This window comes from Salmo trutta, chromosome 1 (assembly GCF_901001165.1).
Source record: "Salmo trutta chromosome 1, fSalTru1.1, whole genome shotgun sequence".
In the NCBI taxonomy this organism is placed as follows: Eukaryota; Metazoa; Chordata; class Actinopteri; order Salmoniformes; family Salmonidae; genus Salmo; species Salmo trutta.
In genome coordinates, this window is record NC_042957.1 from 81,094,619 (window position 1) to 81,114,666 (window position 20,048).

The 20,048-nt window shown below is 45.4% G+C and overlaps 2 protein-coding genes across 3 annotated transcripts in view; both read left to right on the forward strand.

The window, feature by feature from the left end:
- Window positions 1-9,096, forward strand: part of LOC115208737 (ADP-ribosylation factor-like protein 6-interacting protein 1) — a 35,337-nt gene extending 26,241 nt beyond the window's left edge. Inside the window, exons 4-7 of one of the 2 annotated variants that reach the window (XR_003881234.1) lie at window positions 1,452-1,569; window positions 1,800-1,884; window positions 7,255-8,010; window positions 8,073-9,096. Coding sequence is in view for 1 of the 2 variants with exons in the window: in XM_029777061.1 (XP_029632921.1) it covers window positions 1,452-1,569; window positions 1,800-1,884; window positions 7,255-7,373 (322 nt within the window). In the remaining variant the exon portion in view is untranslated. Of the gene's footprint in view, window positions 1-1,451; window positions 1,570-1,799; window positions 1,885-7,254 lie in introns of both variants that reach the window. The other variant, XM_029777061.1, reaches the window with a different exon arrangement.
- Window positions 9,097-15,539: 6,443 nt separating this feature from the next.
- Window positions 15,540-19,230, forward strand: LOC115147184 (zinc finger and SCAN domain-containing protein 2). Its single transcript, XM_029689259.1, has 2 exons — window positions 15,540-15,845; window positions 17,852-19,230. The coding sequence occupies exons 1-2, from the start codon at window positions 15,620-15,622 to the stop codon at window positions 18,970-18,972; spliced, it is 1,347 nt and encodes a 448-aa protein (XP_029545119.1). The 5' UTR covers window positions 15,540-15,619; the 3' UTR covers window positions 18,973-19,230.
- The last annotated feature ends 818 nt before the right edge of the window (window positions 19,231-20,048 follow it).

A 20,048-nucleotide genomic window follows, 5' to 3' on the forward strand; every position in this document is an offset into this window, starting at 1 on the left:
CTCTGGCGCCGGTCTGCAGTTAGTGGTGTATCAGGACTGTCTCTGGCGCCGGTCTGCAGTTAGTGGTGTATCAGGACTGTCTCTGGCGCCGGTCTGCAGTTAGTGGTGTATCAGGACTGTCTCTGGCGCCGGTCTGCAGTTAGTGGTGTATCAGGACTGTCTCTGGCGCCGGTCTGCAGTTAGTGGTGTATCAGGACTGTCTCTGGCGCCGGTCTGCCGTTAGTATTTTGTATTTGTATGCCAAGGCATACAAATACAGTGAAATGACTTTCCTACAAGCTCTTTCCCAACAAGGCAATAATCAATATGACATTTTAGTCATTTAGCAGACGCTCTTATCCAGAACGACTTACAGGAGCAATTAGGGTTAAGTACCTTGCTCAATGGCACATCCACAGATGTTTCACCTAGTCTGCTCGGGGATTCAAACCAGCAACCTTTCGGTTACTGGCCCAACGCTCTTACCCGCTAGGCTGCCTGCTGCCCTCTGACCTTTGGAAGGAAAGGAGATGAGAGGGGGTAGGATTTAGATTTGCCTCCATGTAGCCCATTAGAGGATTTAGAAGTGTTTCTATGTAGCCATTAGAGGATTTAGATGTCTCTAGAGCCCATTAGAGGATTTAGATGTCTCTAGCCCATTAGAGGATTTAGATGTCTCTAGAGCCCATTAGAGGATTTAGAGGTGTCTCTGTAGCCCATTAGAGGATTTAGGTGTCTCTAGCCCATTAGAGGATTTAGAGGTGTCTCTGTAGCCCATTAGAGGATTTAGAGGTGTCTCTGTAGCCCATTAGAGGATTTAGAGGTGTCTCTAGCCCATTAGAGATGGATTTGGAGCCGGGTTTGCAGACGCATGCATGCATACACACACACACTTACTCAGAGGACCTGCATACATACAAGCCCTACACACACACACACACACTGGGTCTATTTCAGTGTCTGGCAGTGAGTCCTGCTGGTTCATAAGCCCATGTTCTGACCTGAGCCTGAAATAGGTAGTTGTGGCTCAGCAGAAATGAAGGGCACTTCCCAACTGCCTTATCAATGGGCCCATATGATATCTGATAGACTCATCTCATTCTACTGAGCTGGTTCTGATCAAGGGTTCCTGTTCAGATGGATGGAGAGATATAGATAGAGAGAGCTGTTGACTGAATAAAACCACTGGTCTGGGATATAATGGTAATAATATCACTCTCCTCCTCCTTCCTCTCCCTCTTTTCCTTCTCTCTCCTCCCCTCCCTTCTCCTCCGTCTCTCTCCTCCCCTCCCTTCTCCTCCGTCTCTCTCCTCCCCTCCCTTCTCCTCCGTCTCTCTCCTCCCCTCCCTTCTCCTCCGTCTCTCTCTCTCTCCTCCCCTCCCTTCTCCTCCGTCTCTCTCTCTCTCTCCTTCTCCTCCGTCTCTCTCTCTCTCCTTCTCCTCCGTCTCTCTCTCTCTCCTCCCTCTCTCCAGGTCTTCAGAGCAGCAGCAGCGTTTCCATGAGATCTGTGGTAACCTGGTGAAGACTCAGCGTCGCATCATCGGCTGGTGGAAAAGACTCTTCTCGCTCAAGGAGGAGAAACCCAAGATGGTACACACACACACACACACACCGAGACCCACTGTTTTAGAACAGGGTCTCGTCTGTCGTCTGTTTTAGAACGGGGGCCTGTCGTCTGTTTTGGAACGGGGGCCTGTCGTCTGTTTTGGAACGGGGGCCTGTCGTCTGTTTTGGAACGGGGGCCTGTCGTCTGTTTTGGAACGGGGGCCTGTCTGTTTTGGAACGGGGAAGTGATGTCACTTCCGGTTGTCTACCCACAGTACTTTGCGTCGGTGATCAGCAGTCTGGTGGCGGTGGCCTGGATGGGACAGCAAGTCCACAACCTCTTCCTCACCTACCTGATCGGTATGTACCAACACCTGTCTACCTGCCTGTATCTGTACCCTACCTCCTTACTTACTTACCTACATGCACCCTACCTACCTTTATCTACATGTACACTACTCACCTGTACCCTACCTACTTACCTACATGCACCCTACCTACCTTTATCTACATGTACACTACTCACCTGTACCCTCCCTACCTACTTGTACATTACTGACCGATCTACCTACTCTTACCCTACCGACCGACCTACAGTGCCTGTACCCTACCGACCCATCTGTAGCCTACCGACCCATCTGTAGCCTACCGACCCATCTGTAACCTACCGACGTACCTGTATTCACACCCTTTGACTGGATTAAAATGGACTAAATTGAGATTTTGTGTCTCTGATCTACACACCATACCCCATAATGTCAAAGTGGAATTAAGTTAATATTTGTATTTTTTTTTACTAATTAATAACTATTCAACCCTTTTGTTATTGCAAGCCTAAATAAGTTCAGAAGTAAAAATGTCCTTAACAAGTCACATAATAAGTTGCATGGACTCACTCTGTGGGCAGTAACAGTGTTTTAAGATGGATTTTAGAATCTATTACATACAGTTATCTGTCAGGTCCCTCAGTCAAACACTGGTTCAACCACAAGGACCAGGGAGGTTTTCCAATACCTCTCAAATAAGGCACCTATTGGTAGATGGGTAAAAACAACAACAAAAAAGCTGTAATTGAATGTCCCTTTTCTGAGCATGGTGAAGTTATTAATTAGACTTCGGGTGGCGTATCAGTACACCTAGCCACTACAAAAATACAGCCGTCCTTCAGGCAACTCAGTTGCCGGAGAGGAAGGAAACCGCTCAGGGATTTCACCATGGTGATTTTAAAACCGTTAGTTTAATGGCTGTGATAGGAGAAAACTGACCTAAACGACAGAGTGAAAAGGAAGCCTGTACAGAGTAAAAAATATTCCATAACATGGACCCTGTTCACAACAATCCACTAAAGTAATACTGCAAAAAATGTGTCAAATCAATTCACTTTTTGTCCTGAATATGCAGTTTAATGCTTGGGTCAAACTGAATGGCGCTAAGTACAGGCATAATCCTAGAGGAAAACCTGGTTGTCTGCTTTCCACCAGATACTGGGAGATGAATTCACCTTTCAGTAGGACAATAACCTAAAACACAAGGCCAAATCTACACTTTATAAGAAGACATTCAATGTTCCTGAGTGGCAGTTTTGACTTTAATCTGCTTGACAATCTTTGGCAGTACTTGAAATGTTTGCCTAGTAATGATAAACAACCAATTTGTCAGAGCTTGAAAAATTTTGAAAATAATTGTGCAAATATTGTACAATCCAGGTGTGTAAAGCTCTTAGAGACTCACCCAGAAAGACTCACAGCTGTAATCACTGCCAAAGATTATTAACATCTATTGACTCAGGGTTGTGAATACTTATGCAAATGAGATGTATGTATTTGTATTTTATACATTTACTATCATTTCTAAAAACATGTTTTCACTTTATCATGATAGGATATTATGTGTAGATACAACACAACAAAATGTGAAATAAGTCAAGGGGAATGAATACTGTCTGAAGACATTGTACCTACCTGTACGAAACCAACCTGGGCTAATGGCTAACTCAGCCAACCTGTACTAAACCAACCTGGGCTAATGGCTAACTCAGCCAACCTGTACTAAACCAACCTGGGCTAATGGCTAACTCAGCCAATCTGTACTAAACCAACCTGGGCTAATGGCTAACTCAGCCAACCTGTACTAAACCAACCTGGGCTAATGGCTAACTCAGCCAACCTGTACTAAACCAACCTGGGCTAATGGCTAACTCAGCCAACCTGTACTAAACCAACCTGGGCTAATGGCTAACTCAGCCAACCTGTACTAAACCAACCTGGGCTAATGGCTAACTCAGCCAACCTGTACTAAACCAACCTGGGCTAATGGCTAACTCAGCCAACCTGTACTAAACCAACCTGGGCTAATGGCTAACTCAGCCAACCTGTACTAAACCAACCTGGGCTAATGGCTAACTCAGCCAACCTGTACTAAACCAACCTGGGCTAATGGCTAACTCAGCCAACCTGTACTAAACCAACCTGGGCTAATGGCTAACTCAGCCAACCTGTACGAAACCAACCTGGGCTAATGGCTAACTCAGCCAACCTGTACTAAACCAACCTGGGCTAATGGCTAACTCAGCCAACCTGTACTAAACCAACCTGGGCTAATGGCTAACTCAGCCAACCTGTACTAAACCAACCTGGGCTAATGGCTAACTCAGCCAACCTGTACTAAACCAACCTGGGCTAATGGCTAACTCAGCCAACCTGTACGAAACCAACCTGGGCTAATGGCTAACTCAGCCAACCTGTACTAAACCAACCTGGGCTAATGGCTAACTCAGCCAACCTGTACTAAACCAACCTGGGCTAATGGCTAACTCAGCCAAAAAGTTCCACGACTGTAGCTTACTCATTGCTGCATTATTTTACAAAGTCCTGATGTTCTTCTGAGTTCAGACAATCAGGTTAATACAAGCAGTAGTATTTAGGTCCAATCAGGTAGCCTAGTGGTTAGAGCGTTGCACTAGTAACCGAAGGTAATAATCTGTCGTTCTGCCCCTGAACAAGGTAGTTAACCCACTGTTCCTAGGCCGTCATTGAAAATAAGAATTAGTTAACTGACTTGCCTAATTAAAGGTTAAATTAATACATACTATCAGTAGTATTCTGGTGTGACGGTGTAGCTGCTCTCTTCTGCTTTCTGCTGTTGCTATAGTAATGATTATAGTGACAGTTAAACCAGCTGACACCACTAGAGAAGTGACCACATAGGAAGGATGTACAAAGGTTGACAGTAAAGGAAGTCCTTGGCCATGTCCCAAATGGCACCCTATTCTCTCTAGGGCTCTGGTCATGGTGTATAGGGCTCTGGTCAAAAGTAGTGCACTACATGGGGAATAGTGTGCCATTTGGGATACACACACTGTCAGTTTATGGATGTTTCCCAACACAAGTCAAATACTGACTGAAATGTTACTTGGTTTAAACACAAATGTCTGCATACCAGGCCAGCACAAGTATTGATTGGCACCTTATTCTCACTATATAGTGCACTACTTTTGACCAGGGCCTATAGGGGTAGTGCACTATATAGGGAATAGGGTGCCATTTCAGACTGAGACCCAGCATTAGCTATATATTCCAAACATCACCGGAGACTTTGTCTAATTAGTGGTCTGACTGCATGGCTGTAACAGACAAGCACAAGGCCCCATAGCCAGCTGACAGTAGTGAGTGCATTGTCATCCTCCAACTGTAAAATACCACTTAGAGAAAGGGTTATATATCATAGCATCAGTCCCCATTAGGGGAACCCCATAGGGTTCTGGTCAAAAGTAGTGCACTACATAGGGAATAGGGTGCCCTTTGGGAGGCAGACCTAGTCTCTTTACCCAGTTCACCAAACAAACTCTCCTACAGAATCCTGACTTGTTTAAATGTGGTGAGACATTGTTCCACTAAACATGGAGTAGATTGTTTAATAGACCCGTTAGGAACCAAACTGCACAGTGGTGGAGGGACTAACCTGAGCTTGTCCAATAAGAGAGGCTCGTTTTGCTCCAGTATGCACTAATGAAAACAGCCCTTCTTTAAGCAGTATGCTGTTTAGTTTGGTCCTCCTTGCTCAGGGAATAATATTGTTGACTGTCATATTACTGCCAGTTAAACAGCTCTGACTGGTCGGCTGCTTCCACCAAAACAGATATTATTGGGACACTCGTGGCCACATGACATGTACAGTTTAAGTCGGAAGTTTACATACACTTAGGATGGAGTCATTAACTCGTTTTTCAATCAGTCCACAAATTTCTTGTTAACAAATTATAGTTTTGGCAAGTCGGTTAGGACATCAACTTTGCATGACAAGTAATTTTTCCAAAAATTGTTTAGACAGATTATTTCACTTATAATTCACTATCACAATTCCAATGGGTCAGAAGTGTACATACACTAAGTTGACTGAGCCTTTAAACAGCTTGGAAAATTCCAGAAAATGATGTCATGGCTTTAGAAGCTTCTGATAGGCCAAATGACATTTGAGTCAATTGGAGGTGTACCTGTGGATTATTTCAAGGCCTACCTTCAAACTCAGTGCCTCTTTGCTTGACATCATGGGAAAATCAAAAGAAATCAGCCAAGACCTCCAAGTCTGGTTCATCCTTGGGAGCAACTTCCAAACGCCTGAAGGTACCACGTTCATCTGTACAAACAATAGTACGCAAGTATAAACACCATGGGACCACGCTGCCGTCATAACATTCAGGAAGGAGATGCATTCTGTCTCCTAGAGATGAACGTACTTTGGTGCGAAAAGTGCAAATCAATCCCAGAACAGCAAAGGACCTTGTGAAGATGCTGGAGGTAAAACGAGTCCTATAGCGACATAACCTGAAAGGCCGCTCAGCAAAGAAGAAGCCACTGCTCCAAAACCACCATTAAAAAAACGCCATGGGGACAAAGATCGTACTTTTTGGAGAAATGTCCTCTGGTCTGATGAAACAAAAATAGAAGTGTTTGGCCATAATGACCATTGTTATGTTTGGAGGAAAAAGGGAGAGGCTTGCAAGCCGAAGAACACCATCCCAACCGTGAAGCACGGGGGTGGCAGCATCATGTTGTGGGGGTGCTTTGCTCCAGGAGGGACTGGTGCACTTCACAAAATGGATGGCATCATGAGGGAGGAAAATTGTGGATATATTGAAGCAACATCTCAAGACATCAGTCTGGAAGTTAAAGCTTGGTTGCAAATGGGTCTTCCAAATGTACAATGACCCCGAGCATACTTCCAAAGTGGTGGCAAAATGGCTTAAGGACAACAAAGTCAAGGTATTGGAGTGGCCATCACAAAGGCCTGACCTCAATCCGATAAATTTGTTGGCAGAACTGAAGTGTGTGTGTGAGCAAGGAGGCCTACAAACCTGACTCAGTTACACCAGCTCTGTCAGGAGGAATGGGCCAAAATTCACCCAACTTATTGTGGAAGGCTGCCCGATACGTTTGACCCAAGTTAAACAATTTAAAGGCAATGCTACCAAATACTAATTGAGTGTATGTAAACTTCTGACCCACTGGGAATGTGATGAAAGAAATTAAAGCTGAAATAAATCATTCTCTCTACTATTATTCTAACATTTCACATTCTTAAAATAAAGTGGTGATCCTAACTGACCTAAGACAAGGAATTTTTACTAGGATTAAATGTCAGGAATTGTGAAACTGAGTTTAAATGTATTTGGCTACGGTGTATGTAAACTTCCCAATTCAACTGTAGTGACTGTGTTTCCTTTGTTCCCAGTGAGTTTCCTGCTCCTGCTTCCTGGTCTGAACCAGCATGGCGTCATAAGCAAGTACGCTGGCATGGCCAAGAGAGAGATCAACAAACTGCTGAAACAGAAGGAAAAGAAGAACGAGTAGAAAGAAAGGAGGAGAAGAGGGGATCTGTGAGATGAACGAGAGGAAGGAGAAACCCGTAGATCAAACATAAAAGAAAAGAAGCTTCAACTAAGTACTTCTGTACTTCCTCAGTCTGCTCAGACCAACTCTACACACGCCCTCTACCCCCCTTGACCTCTGACCTGTCACCTAACCAACCAATCACCTGGCGGGATTTGTTTTTCAACAGGAAGTGTTTTTCCACCTATCCTCCCACGCATGCAGTCAGTCGCCATGTCGGTCAAGGCTTTAGTTCACGAGTAGACCACACTGAAACATTACAACGCACAGATATGAACCCCCCCCCCACATGGAGGTGGCCCCCAGCTGTGTCTGTCTCTAGATCCTATATGAAGGTGTTTAAGAAGCCAGTCACTTATTATTACTTTTGAAGTCCGAGGAAAGACTACTGAACAGAAACCTCTAGCAATATTATTATTATTATTATTATTATTATCATCCAACACCCCACACATATAATACCATCACAATACAATATATAATAAAACTCAATCTCCCAGTGAGGATGGTTAGTGTAATGGACATACTGATGGTAGGTAGTGTCAGTAATTAAATCTCCCAGTGAGGATGGTTAGTGTAATGGACATACTGATGGTAGGTAGTGTCAGTAATTAAATCTCCCAGTGAGGATGGTTAGTGTAATGGACATACTGATGGTAGGTAGTGTCAGTATTGTTTCAGGAGGCTGGGACACAGCTGTTGTTGTTGCTGCCATCGTTCCTTTACCTTTCAGATTCCTGCTTCTGTCTGTTTTTAAGATTGCACTGAAACCGTAGCTGGAACTGGAGTTTAGAGTAGAGAAGCAGACCTAGGTGACGTCCCACGTGGCACCCTATTCCCTATGTAGTGCACTACACCTATCGGCCCTGGTCAACAGTAGTGCACTATCTAGGGAATAGGGTGCCATTTGGGACTCCAAGCCTAGTCTGGTGCCGTTTGGAATATAAAATTCTGTGTGTGTGTCTGAAATGGCACCCTATTCCCTATGTAGTGCACTACCCCTATAGGCCCTGGTCAACAGTAGTGCACTATCTAGGGAATAGGGTGCTATTTAAGATGCCGCCCTGGTGTGAGCTGACACAGGTTCAGAGGCACTGACCTAGGATCAGCGTAGCCTGGCCCCTACCCTGCGTAGCCTGCCCCCTACCCTGCGTAGCCTGCCCCCTACCCTGCGTAGCCTGCCCCCTACCCTGCGTAGCCTGCCCCCTACCCTGCGTAGCCTGCCCCCTACCCTGCGTAGCCTGCCCCCTACCCTGCGTAGCCTGCCCCTACCCTGACCTTACTGTCTAGTCCCACTGCTGCTAGAGTCCTTTATCTGTCTCACCACGGTCTAAACCCAGCTCGCCTTCCCTATTAGTGGGGGAACAATCCAACGCTGTTAGCTGGACCTGCTAGAGTCCTTTATCTGTCTCACCACGGTCTAAACCCAGCTCACCTTCCCTGTTAGTGGGGGAACAATCCAACGCTGTTAGCTGGACCTGCTAGAGTCCTTTATCTGTCCCTCCTCTATCCCTCTCTCTCTCTGGTCGGGGGGCCTGTGATTGTAAATACGCCAATCCTCTTCCTGTCTATCTCTCTGTCTTGTCTGTTATATTCTTTACCTACTATCTCGCTGTTCCTCTCCTCTATTTCATCTGTTGTTTGAGTTCTCTACAAACAATGAATAAAGTCTGATTTAAATGAACATGGATGGCGGCTCACTCATTGATCCTGCTTTGTAGTTTATCCCTCGGGTGTTGAATGTTGTTGAAGTTAGGGAAGGAGAGGGAGGGGTGTTGATACTGTACATAGCACTGACTGGGTCCCCCCCCCCCCCTCCAGGGCCAACCCTCCATGTTAAATGTCCTGTCAGACAGACGTGGTTAGATGTACGGTTCTACTCCTGCCACTGGACACACACTTCACTCACGCACACACACACACACACACACACACACACACACACACACACACACACCCTTTCAGTCTCCTCTGCACACATTCTCTCTCACACAGTTCCCAGTAATGATTTATTTTATTAAGTGAAAAGCCCCCTCCAGTACAGCGTTTTAACTCAGCCCAGATCTGCCAGTACAGTGATGTTCAGGGAGCAGGTTTATTAGTCCATCTGAAGTAGTGTTATTCCAGGGAGTTGTTCTGACTAGATGGAGTGTTAGACTTTGAGTGTTGTTGGACTGAACTGCACTCAGTTGGGTCAGAGTTGGTTTTGTGTGTGTGTGTGTACGTACAGTTGAATTGTGTGTGTTTAGTAGAGTCGGAGGGAACAGCAGTCTGTCCCCCAGCGTCTCGTTGCCCACAGGACTCTCCAGACTGTCTCCTGGTCTCACCTGAAACACACAACGCACGCACACACACACACAGCTGTGGTTAGTACAGGATACTGTGGGTTTACATGAGAAAAAAAGTGTGTTACCTGTCAGTATATCATGTTGATGCCACAGTGTTGGTCTACCAGTGGGGTGGTGAGGGAGAGGGGCTAGGACCCCTGTGCTCACTGCGATAGGTCGTCCAGTAGGGGGTGGGCTCCTTGGGATTGGTCACCTCATGGCCACGCCGTCGCGATTACGAGACCAATTACTCTGACCCAGCCTATGAAGAACATTGAACTGGAGAGAAAGATAAAGGGGGGAGATGGAGAGAGAAAGATATAGGGGGGGAAAGGGGGGAGATGGAGAGAGATGGATATAGGGGGGGAAAGGGGGGAGATGGAGAGAGAGGGGGTAGAAGGATGGAGGAGGGGCCAGAGAGGAGGAGGAGTCGTCGTAGTTTGGGGGGACAGCGAGAGAGAACAAGGGGAGAAATAGAAAGATACAGGGGATGAGTAGAGGAAGACATCGTTGGGAGAATGGAGAGGTGTGGGAAAGAGGGAGATGAATAGAGGAGTTCCATACTGTTCAGTGGTTTCCTTCTGCTGAGGCTACAGCCCCCTCTACTGGTGACATTGAGTACTGAAGACAGCTGCCTCTATGACCATGTACTCTGGAAGACCGCTGCCTCTATGACCATGTACTGTTGAAGACAGCTGCCTCTATGACCATGTACTGTAGAAGACCGCTGCCTCTATGACCATGTACTGTAGAAGACCGCTGCCTCTATGACCATGTACTGTAGAAGACAGCTGCCTCTATGACCATGTACTGTAGAAGACAGCTGCCTCTATGACCATGTACTGTAGAAGACAGCTGCCTCTATGACCATGTACTGTAGAAGACCGCTGCCTCTATGACCATGTACTGTAGAAGACCGCTGCCTCTATGACCATGTACTGTAGAAGACGGCTGCCTCTATGACCATGTACTGTAGAAGACCGCTGCCTCTATGACCATGTACTGTAGAAGACCGCTGCCTCTATGACCATGTACTGTAGAAGACAGCTGCCTCTATGACCATGTACTGTAGAAGACAGCTGCCTCTATGACCATGTACTGTAGAAGACCGCTGCCTCTATGACCATGTACTGTAGAAGACCGCTGCCTCTATGACCATGTACTGTAGAAGACCGCTGCCTCTATGACCATGTACTGTAGAAGACAGCTGCCTCTATGACCATGTACTGTAGAAGACCGCTGCCTCTATGACCATGTACTCTGGAAGACAGCTGCCTCTATGACCATGTACTGTAGAAGACAGCTGCCTCTATGACCATGTACTCTGGAAGACAGCTGCCTCTATGACCATGTACTCTGGAAGACAGCTGCCTCTATGACCATGTACTGTAGAAGGCAGCTGCCTCTATGACCATGTACTGTAGAAGACCGCTGCCTCTATGACCATGTACTCTGGAAGACAGCTGCCTCTATGACCATGTACTGTGGAAGACAGCTGCCTCTATGACCATGTACTGTGGAAGACAGCTGCCTCTATGACCATGTAGTGTAGAAGACCGCTGCCTCTATGACCATGTACTGTAGAAGACCGCTGCCTCTATGACAACTATAGTGACTACATGAACTTACGTGTTGCACTGAGACAACACAGAATGAAATGAAGCTCAACTGACGGTCCTTCATTCATCCATTCAGAATGACAGTTGGTCGTACCGGGATGATGGCTTTGGGGTTATGGATGTCTCTGCTGTGTGTCTGTGATTGGCTGCTGGATGTGTGACTCAGGTCCAGCTGACTGGTGTGCTGGGAGGGGTAGGCGGGATCTCGGGGAAAGAAGACCAGCGGTTGGCCGTCGGCCTCCCGCCCACAGTAACTCTGGAAAGAACCAGGAAGAGGATCTCAGGACACGTCATACCAAAGACACACACGTGTGTGTGGTAGTGGTACAGTTCTATAATACCATCTAGTGGTACAGTCCTGAGTGTGTGTGGTAGTGGTACAGTTCTATAATACCATCTAGTGGTACAGTCCTGAGTGTGTGTGGTAGTGGTACAGCTCTATAATACCATCTAGTGGTACAGTCCTGAGTGTGTGTGGTAGTGGTACAGTTCTATAATACCATCTAGTGGTACAGTCCTGAGTGTGTGTGGTAGTGGTACAGTTCTATAATACCATCTAGTGGTACAGTCCTGAGTGTGTTTGGTAGTGGTACAGTTCTATAATACCATCTAGTGGTAAAGCCCTGACCTGAGTGTGTGTGGTAGTGGTACAGTTCTATAATACCATCTAGTGGTGCAGTCCTGACCTGAGTGTGTGTGGTAGTGGTACAGTCCTGACCTGAGTGTGTGTGGTAGTGGTACAGTCCTGACCTGAGTGTGTGTGGTAGTGGTACAGTCCTGACCTGAGTGTGTGTGGTAGTGGTACAGTCCTGACCTGAGTGTGTGTGGTAGTGGTACAGTCCTGACCTGAGTGTGTGTGGTAGTGTAGCTGGCCCCAGATCCCTGTGGGTCCCCTAGTGACAGGGTGCTCTGGTGCATCAGACGCCCATGCCTTGGGCCTGAAGACTGGGGCTTGCCTGGACCCCGCTGCCCAGCCGGGGCCTCTCGGATGTGGGTCATCTGGCTGCCCATGGGCACACTGTCCACCTTACTACCCTAATAAATCGCAATGCAATAAAGAATGTGATTATTATATGTGTTTTCTATTTGTAGCCTAAACACAGTCCCCACCATTGTTGACAAAAATAAAATCCTTCATTTTATTATAAGATACACTGTTATAAGGAAATGATTTATTAAACCAAATGTTATCATGTGAAAAAATGTAATGGCATAGCTTCATACAGTAACTAATAAAGACGTTCTTCTCGGTAATGTTTTGTACTTACCCAAACTCCAGCCAAGAAGCACAATATCGGAAGTTCTAAATCATTGTTGGAACTTCTGTTGTTATGGATACAAGTAAACAATTCTAGCAACAACATAGATATAGAATTACAAGACAGGAGAGACCACTTTTAGCATTACGACATTTCAGTGCCTGAGTGGCACTGGATTTTTTTGGTTTGTATTATTATTCTTTTTAGCTTGGAGTCAGTCATATTGAGACGCAGGTGACTCATTTAGAAACGTTGCATACCCACAAAATATTACCCAAAACATCAGTGCGCCAGTTTTCACACAAAAAGCATTTATAAAAACTGAACTTGACGTGCTCATCCTCCCGCGAACGTTAGACCATGCGTGTGCAGTGTCCAGTGGTTGAAGTAGGTCTATTGCTTTGCAAGAAGGCAAACGCAGCCTAGTAGTAGTAACCTTGAGTAAATGGAGAATATATAATGAAACTCTTATAACAAAAAACAGGTAGCTAAATATAATAACAAGATGCAGTAATTTGCCCTCGCTACAGATGGCTATATCGGTCCGTTAATACAGGACTAGTAAAGGTCCAATATGCTACTATATTTATATATATATATATATATGTTTTTTAAATGTTTTAATTATTATTACAATTTCTCGGGGTGCTTCAGCAACCCTACTCCTGCGGCTATGCATCTGAATACTTAAGCCTCAAGTAGACTAAATGTAATTTATAAACATAATACATACAGTGCATTCTGAAAGTATTCAGACCGCTTGACATTTTCCACATTTTGTTACATTACAGCCTTATTCTTATTCAATATACACACAATACCCCATAATGACATCACAATACCCAATAATGACATCACAATACCCCATAATGACATCACAATACCCCATAATGACAAAGTCAAAACAAAAAAGAAATACCTTATTTACATAAGTATTCAGCTTCTTTGCTATTTGACTCAAAACTGAGCTCAGGTGCATCCTGTTTCCATTGATCATCCTTGAGATGTTTCTACAATTTGATTGGAGTCCACCTGTGGTAAATTCAATTGATTGGATATGATTTGGAAAGGCACACACCTGTCTATATAAGGTCCCACAGTTGTCAGAGCAAAAACCAAGCCATGAGGTCGCAGGAATTTCCTGTAGAGATCCGAGACAGAATTGTGTCGAGGCACAGATCTGGGGAAGGGCACTTAAACATTTCTGCAGTATTAAAGGTCCCCAAGAACACAGTGGCCTCCATCATTCTTAAATGTTAGAAGTTTGCAACCACCAAGACTCTTCCTAGAGCTGGCCGCCCAGCAAAACTGAACAATCGGGGGAGAAGGGCCCTGGTCAGGGAGGTAACCAGAACCCGATGGTCACTCTGACAGAGCTCCAGAGTTCCTCTGTGGAGAACCATCTCTGCAGCACTCCACCAATCAGGCCTTTATGGTAGAGTGGCCAGACAGAAGCCACTCCTCAGTAAAAACAAGATTCTCTGATCTGAAGAAACCAAGATTGAACTCTTTGGCCTGAATGCCAAGCATCACGTCTGGAGGAAACCTGGCAACATCCCTACGGTGAAGCATGGTTGTGGCAGCATAATGCTGTGGGGATGTTTTTCAGCAGCAGAGACTGGGAGACTAGTCAGGATCGAGGGAAAGATGAACGGAGCAAAGTACAGAGAGATCCTTGATGAAACCTGCTCCAGAATGCTCAGGACCTCAGACTGGGGCGAAGGTTCACCTTCCAACAGGACAACGACCCTAAGCACACAGCCAAGTCAACGCAGGAGTGGCTTCAGGACAAGTCTCTGAATGTCCTTGAGTGGCCCAGCCAGAGCCCCGACTTGAACCCGATCGAACATCTCTGGAGAGACCTGAAAATAGCGGTGCAGCGATTCTCCCCATCCAACCTGACAGAGCTTGAGAGGATCTATCTGCCGAGAAGAATGGGAGAAACTCCCCAAATACAGGTGTGCCAAGCTTGTAGCGTCATACCCAAGAAGACTCAAGGCTGTAATCACTGCCAAAGGTGCTTCAACAAAGTACTGCGTTAAGGGTCTGAATACCTATGTAAATGTGATATTTCTGTGTTTTGAATTTTTTTTTAAACTTGCAAAATATTCTAAAACCAGTTTTTGATTTGTCATTATGGGGTATTGTGTGTAGATTGATTGACGTAACAAAATGTGGAAAAAGTCAAGGGGTCTGAATACTTTGCGAATGCACTGGATATCATAACCGCTGCATTACACATTTCTCACCTTTCCTGGCCATGATGAGTTCATATTCCCAAAGTAGCTATGCAACAAATAACCATGCGCATTGCTCATTTAATTGGGTCTATTAGATAGGCTATTATCATGTCTAGGTTTTGCTCTAGTCTATGCATCCAACAGGCAGCTCAGTTTATTACCTAGGGTACTGGGGGGTAACTAGCCCTCCCCTAAGATCAATGTCTAATTGCTGACACAAGAAAGCAATGTCGGGCTATCTTCTGTATGCCACCTCTACATTGTCACAACACAACTGATTGGCCCAAACACATTAAGAAGGAAAGAAATTCCAGAAATTAACTTTTAACAAGGCACACCTGTTAATTGAAATGCATTCCAGGTGACTACCTCATGAAGCTGGTTGAGAGAATGTCAAGAGTGTGCAAAGCTGTCATCAAGGCAAAGGTTGGCTACTTTGAAGAATCTAAAATATATTTTGATTTGTTTAACACTTTTTTGGTTACTACATGATACCATATGTGTTATTTCATAGTTGTGATGTCTTCACTATTTTTCTACAATGTAGAAAATAGTAAAAATAAAGAAAAACCCTTGAATGAGTAGGTGTTTCCAAACTTTTGTTTGGTACTGTATATATAATTATTTATTTTTTTGTTAAAGTATCAGTTTTTACGCCACCCAGTAGGTGGCGGCAATATACCTTTTTAGATGTAGTCTGTAAACCTTAAAGAAGAAGAAGAAACCCATGGACGACAGTCTCAAGTTAAATGTTTCTTCAAAATGTCGAAACCACAGTTGTTGACTGTGTTTATAGCCAAGCGATTAATATCGGCAGCCGTTAACATATTTGGGATAGAGGAAAGGTGGATAGCCCAGTACCAGGAGCCACTAGCAGCAGTGACTGTTGAGATAATGGCGGCGGTGGAAACGACGATTGAACAAGAGCTCTCTCGTTCAAAGGAGGAGATTGGACGTCTACGGAGGCTTCTTCTGGAGTTGGGAGCAGGTTCGTAGATCGGTCTTGAAAGAGAGCGAGAGGGGGTGGTTTACACGGAGGGAGAGGGGCAGCTAGTTTAGCCCATAGCATGGCTAGAATTAGCTGTTTTTATTAAGCAACGCTGGTGTATTTCAGGGGAGGACGAGGCCACCGCACGAACTTCAAGGCCGCCCACGGTACTGCCGGCATTGTTAGCGGAAAACAAGATAACCCATTATAGTGAATAGGAAAATGCCAATCTTCGTGTAAATAAACACATTTCGAAAACAATTATTGTACCAATAAATGCTTCCAATACTCCAGATCTACACAAGTTAAGGATAATTTAGTAGCTAATGGCAGCCTGCAGTACCCCGGTTGAACATCAGCTTGACAAACTCAATGAGAGGGGCGCTACTGAGCTGCCTGCAACGTCACTTTCTGGAGTAGCTGAAACAGCGCGTGTTATTGCCGCGTTAAAGACACCTGGGAACTCGGTAATATCCGACTTCAGTGCGTTTAAATCAACTGGGAACTCGGAAAATACGAGTTCAAATCATGACGTCAGTGTTCGGAAAGTCGGAGCTCTGGAAATGGATGACCGATAAAATCGATTTTTCCCAATCTGAGTTCGATTTTTTCCCCGAGTTCCCAGTTGTTTTGAAGCACCGAAGTCGGATATTTCCGAGTTCCCAGTTTTAAACGAGGCATTAGTCTACATACATTTCACTCTTGAGAAGCCATCATAACCGGCTTCAAATGTGCTATTGACTCTTCACAGAATGAATGGTGTCACGTGATCGATGACTTTGTCTATTCAAATTGCCTTTGGCGTATTTACGCTGGTGTTGCTTTGAATTACCTTGCAAAAAACCTGAGCAGTCCGCGGGACGTTAATTAAATACAATTCAATTTCCTGTGGCGGTGGACTTGGACTGTTGGTCATTATAACGGGGAATTTGAAATAAAATATCTAAAGGAATATATTATTAAGCAGACTTTCCGTTAGCAGCTAAGCTAGAATAGATTCCCACCTGCAGCTCTGCTGTTGGAAATGGCTTGTTCTGAGTAGTCAAACAGAGGCACTGGGGCAAAATGTGTCTCGGAAAACGCCAAATTTATATTCCAATTATTCAAAATCTTTAGTGACCACAGAGTGTCAGGACACCTGTTTAACGTCCCATCTAAAAGACAGCACCCTTCACAGGGCAATGTCGCCAATCACTGCCTTGGGATCTTTTTTTAGACTAGAGGAAACAGTGCCTCCTATTGTCCCTCCAACACCACTTCCAGCTGGTCTCCCATCCAAATACCAACCAGGACTGACCCTGCTTAGCTTGAGTGGTTAACCAGCAGTGGTATGCAGGGTGGTATGTTGCTGGCCAACTGCATATAAGAGTAATGTGATGTAGCCTAATGTAAGTAGCTAAGGCCTCTGGGATGTGATGTAGCCTAATGTAAGTAGCTAAGGCCTCTGGGATGTGATGTAGCCTAATGTAAGTAGCTAAGGCCTCTGGGATGTGATGTAGCCTAATGTAAGTAGCTAAGGCCTCTGGGATGTGATGTAGCCTAATGTAAGTAGCTAAGGCCTCTGGGATGTGATGTACATTTACATTTAAGTCATTTAGCAGACGCTCTTATCCAGAGCGACTTACAAATCGGTGCATTCACCTTATGATATCCAGTGGAACAACCACTTTACAATAGTGCATCTAAATCTTTTGGGGGGGGGGTAGAAGGATTACTTTATCCTATCCCAGGTATTCCTTAAAGAGGTGGGGTTTCAGGTGTCTAATGTAAGTAGCTAAGGCCTCTGGGATGTGATGTAGCCTAATGTAAGTAGCTAAGGCCTCTCATCCCTTGTCATTTATCATTGTCCAAAGCAAAGAGCAGCCAGCCTCCTGGCTAGATTCACTACTATATGCTTTATGATATCCCTTTAGCCTCAGCAGAGCATAGACACATGAGTGTATTTGGATACATTTGAAATGTCTTTGTTTTTGTCTAACTGGCTAATTATTCCATCTCCTCTCCAGACCCCCAGCAGCTAACTGTCCCTGAAGAGGAGGTTCCCCCTGAGGAGCAGCACTGTGAGCAGGAGTGGAGCCCCAGTCTGGGGGAGCAGGACCCAGAGCCCACACAGATTAAAGAGGAACAGGAGGAACTCAGGACCAGTCAGGAGGAAGAGCAGCTTCACAGACTTGAGTCTGATTCCACAGATGTTGTAGAGTTCATATTTCTTGCTCCTCGCTGTGTGGAAAAGTACTCTGATCAGGACAGAGAGAGAGAGAGGGACTCTCTACCCATCAACACAACTGAACAGATCCAAACAGAACCTAATGGAGAGGACTACAGAGTATCAGAACCAACCAGTGACTCTCTACTCCTCTGTGCAGTAAATCCAGACTGTTTTGCAGCTCACAGTGAAATCATTGTAATTGTGGATGAGGATGAGAGCGAGGAACCTGTGTTAAAGACCCTCAAATCAAGGAGGACACAGGCAGAGAAACGACAAAGCTCTCAAGTCTTCACTGAGGCCAAGACAACCAGTGAGCTGAAAGAACCATTGAAGACTGACACAAATAAGAAACCATTCAAATGTCCTGTGTGCAGTAATCGCTATAGGACACTATGCGGTTTAAAAACACATCAGAGAATTCACTCCACTAAAAATAATCATCACTGCAAGAAATGTGGCAAATCATTTAACTTGTTGCATCAATGGAAGAACCATATGAAGACTCACACAGAGCAATCGCCTACATGTCATGTGTGCAGTAAAAGTTTTAAACTACCAAACCATCTGAAAACTCATATGAGGTGCCACACCGTAGCACCTTATATGGATTCAGGAGATAATCCATATAAGTGTCCTCTTTGTGTCAATTCCCTTATGTCATCAAATGAACTAAAACATATTAACTTGGGAGAGAAACCAGAGAATCCATCGTGCCTCTGCAGCGATTGTGGCAAATGCTTCCCAACTATGAAAACCCTGAGAGACCATATGAGGACCACACATGAAGAAAGAAGGCATCAGTGCTCTGTTTGTGGAGATTTTTTTATGTCATTGGGTTCTCTTAAAGTTCACCAGAGAGTTCACACTGGAGAGAAACCCCACCAGTGTTCTGTTTGTGGAAAATATTTTGCATTGTAGTGATGGGAAGTTTGGCTCTTTTTACAGACTCTGATCTTTTGACTCGTTTAAATCAATATAACTAATCTTTTGCCAAATTTCTTTCGAGTCAGTAATGCCCAGAGCATGCAGGACCCCCTCCCGGTGAATGATGAAATGATTCTACAAGTCTCTCGTTCACTATAAGGGGCTTATTGGAGTTGTCATTTGTAAAAGTGTCTTTAAGCAATGTATATTTGTGATTGCCATAAATACAAATGATATTATTTATCGATAGCATGTAAAAGGAGGTCTAGGTACGGCCTGACTAGGAAGGAGGACTAGGTACGGCCTGACTAGGAAGGAGGTCTAGGTACGGCCTGACTAGGAAGGAGGACTAGGTACGGCCTGACTAGGAAGGAGGACTAGGTACGGCCTGACTAGGAAGGAGGACTAGGTACGGCCTGACTAGGAAGGAGGACTAGGTACGGCCTGACTAGGAAGGAGGACTAGGTACGGCCTGACTAGGAAGGAGGGACTAGGTACGGCCTGACTAGGAAGGAGGACTAGGTACGGCCTGACGAGGAAGGAGGACTAGGTACGGCCTGACTAGGAAGGAGGACTAGGTACGGCCTGACTAGGAAGGAGGACTAGGTACGGCCTGACTAGGATGGAGGTCTAGGTACGGCCTGACCAGGAAGGAGGACTAGGTACGGCCTGACTAGGAAGGAGGACTAGGTACGGCCTGACTAGGAAGGAGGACTAGGTACGGCCTGACCAGATTGCCAAGGCATTCCGTCAAGAGTCATTACAGAGGCTTGACTGCTGTGAGGGTAATATGCACAATATAATTCACACACTGCAGCACCCCCAAACGATTTGTGTTCCAGTTTGTTGAGCAGAGGCAGTGTATCATCATAACATTCAATTATTAATGAATTAGGGGCGGCAGGTAGCCTAGTGGTTAGAGGGGCGGCAGGTAGCCTAGTGGTCAGAGGGGCGGCAGGTAGCCTAGTGGTCAGAGGGGCGGCAGGTAGCCTAGTGGTCAGAGGGGCGGCAGGTAGCCTAGTGGTCAGAGGGGCGGCAGGTAGCCTAGTGGTCAGAGGGGCGGCAGGTAG

Bases quoted from the DNA above. Each gene is read 5' to 3' on its own strand.
- LOC115147184 (XM_029689259.1), top strand. From the start codon at position 15,620: ATGTCGAAACCACAGTTGTTGACTGTGTTTATAGCCAAGCGATTAATA. The intron at 15,846-17,851 runs GTTCGTAGATCG...TCTCCTCTCCAG, and splicing joins TCTTCTGGAGTTGGGAGCAG to ACCCCCAGCAGCTAACTGTC.